Raw genomic sequence first — 12,765 nt, forward strand, 5'->3', positions numbered from 1 at the left:
CGTGCTTTATTCGCGGCAAGTCCCGGCTCAGTTGATCCCGGCCCTGTCCGGTGTCTCCGGTGTGTGTCCTCGAGAGCCCCGTCTGCAACACCAGTCCAAGCCTATAAAAGGGCTCAGCAGGCAATCGATCCGGCGTATCCCAGACCCCGGCCGCGGCGACTACCCTGACCGTTCCAGATGTGCTCAGCAGTGAGGTTTGGGTTCACTAGTCGTTCGACCGGATAGCAAGAAAGGCGCGCCACTGTGCTAGCAGCCGTTGGTGCTGTATCCCGGTCCACAGGTCACTCTGTCCCTCAGGGTAGATGGCTCACCACCGCAGCCCACACCACTAATCCGCGGCAGCCCCAGACCGACTCGTTACTGTCTCAATAGTTGCTGTGCCACTCAGAGGATCCCACCGCACCTCCAGCGATCGCCCACTCAAGGGGGGCCCAGTTCCCTTCAGTCCTTGCTCCCGGGGTCGCTCCCCCTTCTCGGCTGTTTACCAAGAGCGAGGCGCCTCCGCGTCCCGCAAAGTCTTCCGGGGTGCGCCACAGCTCTTCGCCCCCCACCGGAGAATCCACAACACCCCCGGTCGCTCCTCACCTCCTCTGCTGCAGTTGGCGGGGGGGGGGAAGGCCTCCCCTGGTGTCCAGCTCTGTTGCAGTCCGCCTCTGACGCTCCGATCTGCACCTCACCGGCCCACGGCGCTATCTGCAGGGTGCCAGGGATCGTCTTCCCCGGGGTTCGCCGCCCCTCCAGTGCTGCCTCACCAGTGTATGTAGGCCTCAGGTCGCCTCCAGCCAGGCCGCAGCACCGTTCTCAAGTAGTTGCTAGGGCAGGGCCGGGCCAGGCCAAGATGCCTCCCGCCTCCGGAGGACCGCTCAGCGTTCCCAGGGTCCAGGTTCCCCTCTCCACTGGGTCGCGGACACGCCACCGCTCTCTTCAAGATGTCACGCTGGGGTTCGCCACCCCACCAAGTCCTTCTTGCCCGGGCTCTGGATCGACGTTGTCTCCCGTCCAGGCCGCAGACGCGGCCTCGGGTAACTTCGGGGCGGGCTCGGAGTCACTGCCTCGCTTGGCGCCCTGCCAGCTCGCCTCTCTCTCTGGCTTGCAGTGTCGCCAGGCCACCGATATGCTGCTCTGTACCACCGGGCTCCGTCCCTTGTCACCGGGGACTGCGCCACCCCCGGCCGAGGCTGCTCCAAGATGGGCCGCAGCCGCGGCCTCGGGTAGTCTCTGGGGCGGGGCCAAAATCAGGATTCCTGTCGGCGGAATGTGCAGCGCCTCCCGGAGCCAGGCTCGCCCCACCGCTGAATCACCGATGCGGCGCCGACTCCCCTCAGACCTCCCATAGGGACGAGCCTCTCCGCCGCCTCTGCCTCGCCGGAGCACCAGGCCTCCACCCCCTCCCGATCAGGCCGCAGCCGCGGCCTCCGGTAGCCTCCAGCAGTCTCGGGGGCGGGCGCGGGTCCGGGGCTCACCGCTTCACTGGACGTCCAGCTAGCCCGCCTCGATCTCGTGCAGTGAGCTTCTCCAGGCCTCCGGTGGGCTGTCGCGCCCCGCTAGGTCCTCTTCTCGGCCACCAGTGGGTACGCCGCCTCAGTCAGGCCCTCGGTCCGGACCCGCGTCACCACCGCCGCTCGGGGCTCCAGCGGCCGGGGTCACCGCTCCGGCTACTGTGACTGGTTTGGGGATCGCAGCCCGGTATCGCCGCTCTCAGATGCCCTCCAGGCTGTGCCCAATCTCCCGATTTATTTTAGGGGGGAGAAGAGCTATGTGTTAGGGCTCAGGGCCTAGGCGGGAGCGGGAGCTCGGGAGGAACACGTCCGTTCACTCCGCCATCTTGGCCACGCCCCCCAAGCATGTATTTTCTGATGGTTTTTTTCAGAAGCTGAAGTTTGGATAAAAATGGTTGGATTTGTAAAATACATTTGAAGCTGATTTGAGTGATAAAACATGTTGCATTGGGGAGACGTATTCATCATGTAATTACCTTGGTGCCAGGGGCATTGCAGCTATGGCTCTCGTGTACTACCCATGTAGAGACATTTCAAATTGATAAAGCGCTTTTTATATGACTGCTAGTGTCACCTGGCCCATGGGGACATTGTCATTCTCACTAAGTTAGCATGAGCACGCTGCAGCCTGTCCGCTGCTTTGCACATGTTACGTGAGCTCATTTTGAAAAAGCATCTTTCAATATTTTCACATAGGAACCCACTGTTGTGTTCACACTTTGCAGGTTCCTGTGATTTAGTCTGAACATTGTGAACAAGGTCGAACAATAATGCCCCTGGTTATTCTGTTCTGGTCAGGCCCTAGCACCTAGACAAAACATAAAGACAAAACATACAGATACAGCTGTTGTTTGGGAATACATACTTGGGTCTTATTGGACTACATGGATAAGTAGCACACACTTAGAGAGGGACCTTTCCAGGGAGCAGAGCATGACCGCACATATCATGTAGAACTACAATCTATATACTGAGGTATCGAGATCTTCTAATATATAATCATCCTGCATCTGTGCAAGGGGAGGGAGGTTAGGCTACTCTGCCTCTCACAATCACATCTCCTTTTATGATCTACAGACTACTTGCTATGCTGACTGCATTTCTGTTATGCAGTTTTCTGCTTATTGTGGCACGTATACTGCATATTAGAGCACGCTAGTTAAAATAAATATTTTAAACTTGTTTGTGTCTCTGTCAGATCTCATTGTGGACAAGTACAAGAGAGTGAGCGAAAGGGTATAACCGCAATTCCTGAGAGAGTCTGGAGTGAGGTGTCTAATGACTTGTTCCTATAGCTAGTTGGTCCTGGCCCTCCTGGGCTCATGGGTACTAAGGTGGTAGGATGACTCAGTCCCTATATACTTAGGTATCATAATCCTATGCACAGTTCTGTGTTTGCGCAGAATCCCTGTAACATGGCGCCGCCAACGTTTAGTCTGGTACTTATTCACAGGACCCCTGAGTAGTGCTTGTGTTTCACAATAACCCTTTTGTTGCTTCCCAGGGACTCCTGAGGTGGAAGGGCTTTGCCTTCTACAGTTGTAGGGTACACCTGTTTCTGTAGGTTTTTCAAGCTTGAATTCTAAACGGTTTCTTCAACCCATTTTGCGATATCGTTTGCTTTGACTTTCCAAAATATTTGGCACAACTGGTCACGATTCCGGCGCATAGCCGGACGGCGGTTACACAACATTTGACACTGCATGGAGTCCCCCATATGAGGGTTACCGTTATCATGGTGGTCGAGGCGGATCCAGAATACCACTTCAAGGTTTTTTATTCCTGGGTTACATTTCCTGCAGTGGATGCAAATGATTGTTTTCATGCTTACACGGTCGCTGCTCCACGAGCAGTGTATCGTCCTTACATGATGATTGAAGTTCCATTGACTTCCTGGGAGCATACGATTTGGTTTAATGGCGCCCTTCCTCACCCATCTCTTTTGTTCGTATGGGCCCCATAAGTATAGATGTGGTTTCTTGGCAGGTTTCGGCTAGTTTTACATCACATACACAATATCTAAATGTTACTATAGTGGAGCTTCGTCAACTCTATGCACAGGTTACTCAACTCTATAGACGAGTCATACAATACATTTCTTGTACCATTCAGGTGGTTCCGCCTGGAGCTATGCCTCCAGCACCAGTTCAGGGCAGGGGTCTTGTGATTAGTCCTATCATGATTAACTCTTACATGATCAAATGTCCTCAGAATTGTGAGGATCTCCCCATTTGGATAGCACAAAAAAATTCACAGATTGAAGCTGTTTTCCTGCACATGAGTACTGTGGAGAAACACAGGATCCTCACTATATGTTTGCCAAGTGTTCTGATTCCTCCTCTAGATGATTGCAACACCTGGGGGACGTTGTTTGCATCAGTGTATACACTGAGCTTTGGCACCCCCTCTATGAGCACTATGCAGAGTGTTCTGAAATGAGCACAGGATGAATACTGGGCTGGTCCAGCCCTGGATCTGGGGATGAGATTAGTGGGAATGTTGCCTATTGTCTACTATATGATTCTGGCTAACATTAAAGGTGACTCGGTTTGCTTGCAGGTGCGACAACGCCTAGCAGTGGTGGTGGATGCTGATCAGGAGTGACAGTTGCCGATTACGATTGCGGATGTCTATATATCCCTATGTCGAAATAATTTGGAAGTCAGACCATTTACACAAGTACAAACTAAACCCCCTCCGGACAAGGAAGGTCGTCCAGTCTTTTCTAAGAAGGGATGGAACAAAAATTGGCAGCATCAGAAGCCTAGGTCCCATGCGGGTTAGCCTCCACCGGAAGCTTTTGAGCATATATATGATTTACGTGACCGCTCTAAAATTAAGCCATCTGAGAGGTTCCAGGTTCCTGATTCCTGTTCTCCTCGTTCCTTTCAGGAATCGTCGACTCAAGAATTTGGCGAAGGCACAGACAAGGGAAGTCCACGCAACAAAGACGATACCCGCACCACCAGTTTGATGTGAAAGCCAAGAGGAAGGGAGCACCTCCGTATCGTGCCTCTTTTCAGAAGAAAATAGATGCCCCTTTGACTGCAAAGTATGCCCCAGATGGTAAGAACCCTCCTCCTGGACAGGAGTTGGGCGGTAACTCTCCTTGACAATGCAGCGGAAGTTACCATAGTTCAGCACACATTCCCCCAGCCTCTGGAGGCGAAAACAACGGACACTTTTATTACTGTTGTAACCGCGGACACCCACATAGCTCCCCCTGATAGAATTGATCACGTTGAACTTCAAATTGAGGGTGATATTAAACACACAATCAATGCAGTCTTTTGGTACAATTTAATTTCTTCTTATGACATTTTGCTGGCGGAAGTTGATTGGCCTCCCTGTTTGTCCTCGCTTCCTCCAGGGACAAGGATATAATTTTACCATCTTTCTCTCAATATGTCCCAGAGGAGACTAAACAAGCTTTTGCTTCAGAGTGGGCTCTGACCTTAGCTCCTGCTTTATAACACAATCAGGTGGGTTGGGATAGGGATTCACCTTTGCATATAATTCGTTTGCGATCTATACCTCAGCCTAAACCACAATATCCCATTAAACATGATGCTAAAGCGTCCGTTAGTGACACTCTGACACAATCGGAATATCAGGGTGTTATTGAACCCTGTGTTTTATCAATGAATAATCCTCTTTTTCCGATATTGAAGCCGGATGGTTCATATTGTATCGTTTTAGACTACAGACATTCGAACAGTCATGTTTGTACCTTTGCAGTACAGAAAACACATAGCTCTGCGTTAGTGAATAGCATCATTCGTAAGAAGTTCAAAATTAAGCTTGATATTTCCAATGGATTTTCCAGTCACACTTTGGCTCCTGAGAGATGTGACTTGACCACATTCAGCACTCTCGGCAATCAGAGACACTATGCAAGATTACCTTTGGGGTATAAGAATATCCCCAGGTTTTTTGCTGCACACATTGTGTCGATTTTACATGAAATCGACCCGGATGCATTTTTCTTCTGTTGATGATATTTACTTGACAGACTAATTAAATCTTCATCCCATGCGTGTAGTTCGCATAATTACACACATTATTCGACTTTAGGTTACAAGTTTACCTTTGCAAAATCACATATTACCATCTTGCAGATCTTTTTCCGGTCATGAACTAAATAATGAGGGTAGGAGTTTAGCACCCTACTTTTTGGAGAAATGTGCTCAATTGCAACCTCCATCTACCCTCAAAATGTTACAATCCTTGCTGGGTTTCTTGAATTTTGGCAGAACCTATATTCCAGATTATGCTGAGTGTATCAAACTGCAATACGTGTTGATACAATCTTCTTTTTCGTCTTACAGTTGGCTTCCAAAAAACACAGCAGTTCTGTGGTCTTTGCAATCTGATATGCTTGCCACTTAATTCTTGTTGACACGTAATAATACTGTGAATTTGGTCACAAGGATTATACCAAGGACTTTTAATGAAGGAAGCACAGTTCCCATAGCTTATAAATCGCATTTATATACTCCTTCTGAAATGCGTCTTTCTTCTACTGAAAATTTGTTGGCGGCGGTCCAGATGGAGATTCTAAAAGAACACACTCCCTGGCTCAGGGCAAATGCATTTTCATGGTCTCGCCTTTGCCCGCTTTGGACATCTTTGTCTTTCAACCAGTGTTCCCAATTAATTTTGGACATTAACATCTATTTGCAACTTTACATCCCAGGATCTACTGATACACTATTGTTATTGTCAACAAACAGTTTCTCCTTTTTCCTTTTCTCATTGTTCTTATTGTCTTTTGTGTGGTCATACCTCATCATAATCATTGATATATCAAATGGAAGAAAAAAAAATTCTTTGACCAATTTTATTGTTGCTTGATTACATGTATTGTCATTTAAAAAAACATTTTTTGATAATACCTATAAACCAAAGAAACAAAAAGAGAAATAAAATATAAGAATAATAAACAGAATATATTTTTGTATACTACGTGTGTCTAGATTAGTTATTTGTTTTGCATATCCATGATATAGTTGTTAGCACAAATGTATTAGTAGCACTTCTGCCCAGTGCAAACCTTTTCTCAAACAACCCGCTTTGGAAGCTGTCACCAAGGCGAGCATGCCCAATTCTAAAGCTCTGCATCCTCATTGGATACAATGGACTAGTTCATTGACTTTGACTGATGTCAATTTAATCTCTGATCCTTCTTTGCAGACACAAGAGTTTTTACAGTATGAACTTGTTCATCCTCTATCTTTATCCCTACTCCCTCTTGATCAGTATGTGTACCATTTACACTGATGGGTCTGCACAGCCAGCTATTGGTTTTAAATATTGTGGAAGGCACGATAGTGGGCAGTGACTTCAAATCCTCCCTGCTTTACACACAATCCCCTGGGGCTTGTACGGCGCAGTTGGCCGAGTTATTTGCTTTACTTTTAGCCCATGAATTTGCTGATACTGAAGTGCCTACTCTTGTAGTGTGCGATTTCTTCTACTGTGTACAATCCTTTAATGACAACCTATTCTTTTGGAAACAGAATAATTTTCGTGATTTTAAAGGTAGCCCAATAAAGCATGGAACGCTTTGGGTCCGGGTAGCCGCTCTTAAGGAACATTTGCCACTCACACATCTAATCCTTACATTGGGCCATCATCTTGTGGGAACACATGCTGTTGGTAACTCCATGGCTGAAGAAGCAGTAGCCACATGCACAGTAGCAGCAGTTAAAAGGTCAATGAAATTTATGATGATATTTTGGCTGCTATTGCTGTGACAAAGGAGGGAACACTTTATCCCCAGGATTTCCCCCTTTCGTTATACTTATTACTTGCCCACTGACCAAATTCTATTTATGACTATTCCCTCCATTGATGATCCCCACAAGGACCGCAGGCTTTCGCTTATTGTGGCTACCCATGAAGGAATGGCTTCTGAGCATGCATGAGAGACAACCACAAATACTCTTTTACAGCAACATTATTGGTGGTGGGGATTATATCAACAGACGCACGTACTTTCCTGTAACATTTGTCAACAGAGTAAACCTTCTATTGTCTCGCATCCACTACACACTCAACTCTACATTTCTAATCAACCATTTGGTTGTATTTATCTCGATTGCTGTGGTCCCTTGACCTCTGACAACGCTTTCAAATATATTTTGGTTGCAGTGGATTTATGTACTAGATTCCTTTGGGTTTGGCCGCAGAGCTGTGCTGATGCTCGTACTGTTATAAAAGATATGCATGTCTTTATAGGAACATATCCCTGTGGCACTTCCAACTCAGACCAAGGTCCGACTTTTGCCTCTAAGGCTTACCATGATTCGATGAACTCGGTGGGGGTTCAGGTGCATTTCTCATCTCCATATCGGCCTGAGGGCAATTCAGTTGTGGAGCAGATTAACAAAGACTTAAAGCGATCTTCAACAGCAAGGGTATTAGTTATGGGCCGGGCTGATTAACTCATCTATATGGGGTTCAATGTGCACTCAATGATCTCCCTCAAAGATCCCTGGGTGGGTGGACTCAGTACGAAATGCTCTTTTGCATTAAGATGTTTGTACCTGACCTTGATGTTCTAGACGTTGTGGCGGCTGCTGCAACATTTGACGTATATAACCATTGTGCTGTTACAGGATCTTCAAAAGAATCAAGATGCTCTAGCAAAATTGCATTTGCCCTCAATGACTGATACAGCAGTCTTAGTCCCTTTTTCTGGCTGGATTCCTAAAGTTGGAGATCTTGTTCGGGAAAAAGTGGTGAGCAAGAAAGAATTTGGACCCTCCTACCATACTCCGGTCCTGGTCCTTGGTCTAAAGGGCACCCAAACTGTAGTTTTACCTCCACTGCCTCGATGCAAAGATAATCGGTTAATTTCCGTTGAACTTGTCAAACTACACCATATGGCCAATTCTCAATAGCATGCCTAGAAGCGTTCCAAGCTGGAATGTTTTGCTCAAGCAAATGAATACCGTTCCTCCTGAGTCTCTCTAACACATGAACGTGGAGCTGGAGTCTTCAATTGATTTATCGCCTGTTTTGACTTCAACACCTGCAACTGTGAAGAATGTGTATACTACCCCGCCAAATTACCTTATGGTTGATATCCCTGACACTGTACTACATTCAGCTTCTAATGATGAACAACCTCCACTGTTTCAGCTCAGCTACAGTGGTTTCTTTATTGACCAGGATAACTTCTCTTCGGATACATCAACATTGTCTTTGTCTATTGCAGAGCCTCCTACATGGATTCCTGTTTTCATCTCGTGCTTGAAAACCACATATCTGGTCCCACCATGGACTTACATCTGGATTGTGTTGTCAGTGGTGTTCCTTTTCATGTCGATTGGATTCATGACTGTCTTCTTTCTTTTGATTAATTGCCACTATTTATCTGAATGCTCTGCTGTAGAACTAGTTAATGGAGTAGTGGCCCCTCATGCTTCTTCGCATAAAATGAAAGGAGACCAAACATTAAATAAAATTTCAGCTGTCCGGATCGCTGATGGCATTGTTTGGGACAAAGCGCCTTTTGATGTATATAGTCCGATGGAGACCTTGTAAATTCCGTACGTCTTCCGTTTTTTCTTAGGAGATGTTGTTTTGCCTGGAATGCATTTGGATGATTGGGATGTCAATGCTGATAATTCTTTGTTTTCTGATTTAGAATATTACACTGTTTTTGACTTTCTACCAGTCAAGCTAATGAACGTACCATACTAAGCAATGCAAAACACCCCTCACAGCTATTGACATATGACAATGGCATGGGCAACAAGGTATCACTCCTATGATTCACAGAAGGCAGCAACCCACATACCCAGCATTTTGTTGTGTTATAAACATTGTGTGTTTGGTGCACAGTCTGGATGAACACATTATCTTTATAGGACTTTCGGTGCTCCTCCTTGTGAGGTGCCAAAGTGACAAAAAATGTTCAGGCGGCACCGGCGTAGTACCATTTAAAGAATTCACAGGATATTTCTCCTCAAGGAAATACGCTATTCCATGTATTATTAGTAGAGAGATCAGAATAATAGTTACAAAAACTATTTTGTTTTTCACAGACCAAGTGAACCAAACAGGTCCGTTCCGTTCAGAACTCGGAGCTGCAAAGGGCTGTTCTTCCTCCCGAATGGGGCGACCAAAGGGATAATTTTTTTTTTTTTACTAGTACTACTACCAGAGGAAAAGACTTATGATTGGAGCCAACTGGAGGTGAAACAAGGAAATGGAACCGTATTCTCAGTGTCCATCTGATTCTCGCTGACAAACTCCTATTGTTCATCAGGCGTGGGAGCTGTTGACCGCCGGCGGTGGAGCTCAGATCCAAATCTCACATTGCAGGGCAAGGTATTTCTGTCTTGAGACTCACAGTCCTTTAGCCCTGATCGCTCACTGTCTGAACAATGCACCAATCTCCCTTTCCCTAAGCTACCCTTGATACCACAGGCAGGGCACGTTCCCCTATTTTTCAGCAATGCAGTCCATCCCTACTAATCTGACTTTTCCTTTGGTGCACTGTTCCTCGGTTGGGGGGGTAAATTGTACCTTGTCACTCCAGGCACAGAGGGGTTAGGAAAAAGGGGGTCAGGCTAAAAGGGACCAAGGGGCAGAGGCTCAAGCACCGACGAGCCAACAAGCTGGGGCTGAATGGGCAGATACTCTGGCACAGGTAGACCAACATGCTGGGGCTCCTTGATGGCCTTAATCCCAGGTGGTTCCCCTCATTCAGCATGGCGTGGCTCGCTTCCTCAGTTGGTACCCATGTCAGCTGTGCATCCCTAAAGGGAATGAAGTGTGGTACCTGCTCCGTCTCATGGTCACAAATCCTGTCTAGCACCAAGTGGTCGTATGGCAATGGCAGGGGTACCCTCTTGCAGTGGGTACAGTGGATCCAATTCTTCCAGCAGTCGACCTTCACTGCTGTTCTGGTGGCTAGGAGGACTTGGAGCGGTCCACTCCAGTGCGGCTCCAAGCTGGTTTTCCTCTGGAAAATACACACGAGGACCCAGTTCCCAGAACGGATCTCATAGCCTGGCCCATCTGGAGTTTGTGTTAAGGCTTCAGATGTCTGTTGGAGAATAGAACTCAAACTTTTAGTCAAATCAAAGAGTTAATCCACAAGCAAAGGGTATTCTGTTTCAGAAAACCAGACATTTTCCTGGCAGCCGAACACAACCTCATACAGTGACAGTCCTGTTCTAGAGTGAGCAGTTGTTCTTCTGGACCACAACCCTAAGGGTAAAGCATCTGGCCACTGCAATCCATGCTCTCCTTGATCTTTGCCAGTTTTAGTTTGAGAGTACCATTGTACTTCTCAACTAAACCTGCTGATTGGGGGTGATTCGCTGCATGAAACTTTTGCTTGATTTGCAACCCATCACACACCAGCTATATAACCACTGAATTAAAGTGACTTCCATTGTCACTCCAAATCAAATGGGGTAAGCTGAAGTGCAGGAAGAACTCTTTCAATAGTGCCTTCGCCGTTGCCATGGCTATATTCTCTTTAGTGGGGTAAGCCTCAATCCATCTGCTTAATGACACAGACAACCACTAACCCATATTTCAGATTGTTAACTCGTTCCATTTAGATGAAATCCATCTGGAGAACCTCAAAAGGGGAGGAAGGTGGTGCAATACTGCCAGAAGGTGTGGGGGTAACTTTACTGGGATTGTGCATCATGCATACCATGCAGTACTTCACCAAATGAGCAGCAACTTTAGGGATATTGTCGTTCTGCCATGCGGGATATTACAATTTACATAACCCTTTTGCACTATTGTGGGCTGGGGAACTGTTAAGGCTGACAAGAGCCTGTGTATCAATTGGCCATTCTGAATCTCAGACCCATGTGAAGTCAGCAATCCTTTCTCTGCCCAGAGTCACCCAAAATGGTGAGCGACTCCAAAGGCATACTGGCTGTCAGTATAAATATTGACAGACAGTCCCCCACTCATTTCACAGGCTCGCAGAAGGGCAATTAACTCTGCAGCTTGGGCCGGTTGGTAGGGAACCCGTTATGTCTCAGCTACTGTGTGTAAGGTTGTTATGACATACGCCGCTGTTGTGGTGCCTGCTGGTAATTTGATACAAGAGCCATCAACATATGGCTCCCCTTGAGGATCAGATAGGGGAACATCAGTCAGGTCTACCCGTCCCTTCGTCTCCTCCTCCATATGGAAAATGAAATCATGCACGTCCGTGTCCTCACTCATAGAAGGAAGGGGTAGTAACGTGGCTGGATTCAGAGTTGCACATTTTTTGATGGTGATGTGTGGTGCAAACAGGGTCAGCTCATAGCCAGTCAGACGTGCACTGGTAAGGTGCTGCGTCTTCGTACTGTTCAAAAGTGTGTCAACAGCATGCAGTACTGTGACTGAAAGGTCAGTAACAGCATGCGGTACCATGACTGAAAGATCAGTATCAAGAACGAGCCCTGCCGATTGTCGAATGGAGACGGCCACGGCCGCGATCATCCTTAGACAGCTCGGGAGAGCTCTTGTGATGTCATCAAGAAGCGCAGAAAAATAAGCAAACGGCCTCTGCTTACTTCCAGGCCCATATGACTGAATGGGGCAGTATTCCTTAATTGCGAATCGCAATTTGCGATGTGAAATTAAGGAATATGTAGGATTCGTAAAATGTATTGCAAATCATACATACATACCATTTTTCGATTCTCAAATAGCGATTCGCAAAAAAATCGCTATTTGAGAATCGCAAATTGACATTTTCATACATATGGTCCTATATCCCTTGTTCCCTCCACCTCTGTCTTTTTCCGTCTTTCTCATTAAAGGCAGAATATAAACACAGTATAAATTCCTGATGCGTACCTGTTCCTGTACAGTTGTCATTACTTTATATTATGGTTGCTCTATCTGTGATGTCTGAAACATTTTTAAAAAAATGAAAAAACTGCTATTCACAGGTTTAGCCAGAATGATGTGAATAGTGAAATAATGAATCAAATTCACTCATTTGAGATCACACAGTTCGGTAAAATGAGCTAAGATTAGAAGTCTGCTTCCCATAATTTGGTGGTCTCAAAGGTAAACAATAGACTACCTTTCATTTCGGTAAAACAATGACTCCAGTTGCTTTTCTGGGCTTCACTCTTAATTGCACTTTCATAACCACTAACGCACATTTACTTTAATCGAAACTCCCAGTGTGGGGGTGGGGGGTCATTGTTGCTTTAAGAGATCAAATCTGGATTATGCTGTGCAGTGGTCAATTTGTAACAAAAGGAGTGCTGGTGCCCAAATTTTT

General features: G+C 46.5%; 1 protein-coding gene across 4 annotated transcripts in view; it reads left to right on the forward strand.

Annotated features, from left to right (window-relative positions):
- The window catches only part of LOC147712123 (pancreatic triacylglycerol lipase-like), a 201,179-nt gene that overhangs the window by 128,109 nt on the left and 60,305 nt on the right, over positions 1–12,765 (forward strand). For 2 of the 4 annotated variants that reach the window (XM_086922905.1, XM_086922906.1), the window contains exon 9: positions 4,392–4,565. The exons of the other annotated variants lie outside the window; for them this stretch is intronic. In XM_086922905.1, coding sequence (XP_086779031.1) covers positions 4,392–4,565 — 174 coding nt within the window. The remainder of the gene's footprint in view (positions 1–4,391; positions 4,566–12,765) is intronic. 4 annotated transcript variants of the gene reach the window in all.

This window comes from Lissotriton vulgaris, chromosome 5, assembly GCF_964263255.1.
Source record: "Lissotriton vulgaris chromosome 5, aLisVul1.2, whole genome shotgun sequence".
NCBI classification, from domain to species: Eukaryota; Metazoa; Chordata; class Amphibia; order Caudata; family Salamandridae; genus Lissotriton; species Lissotriton vulgaris.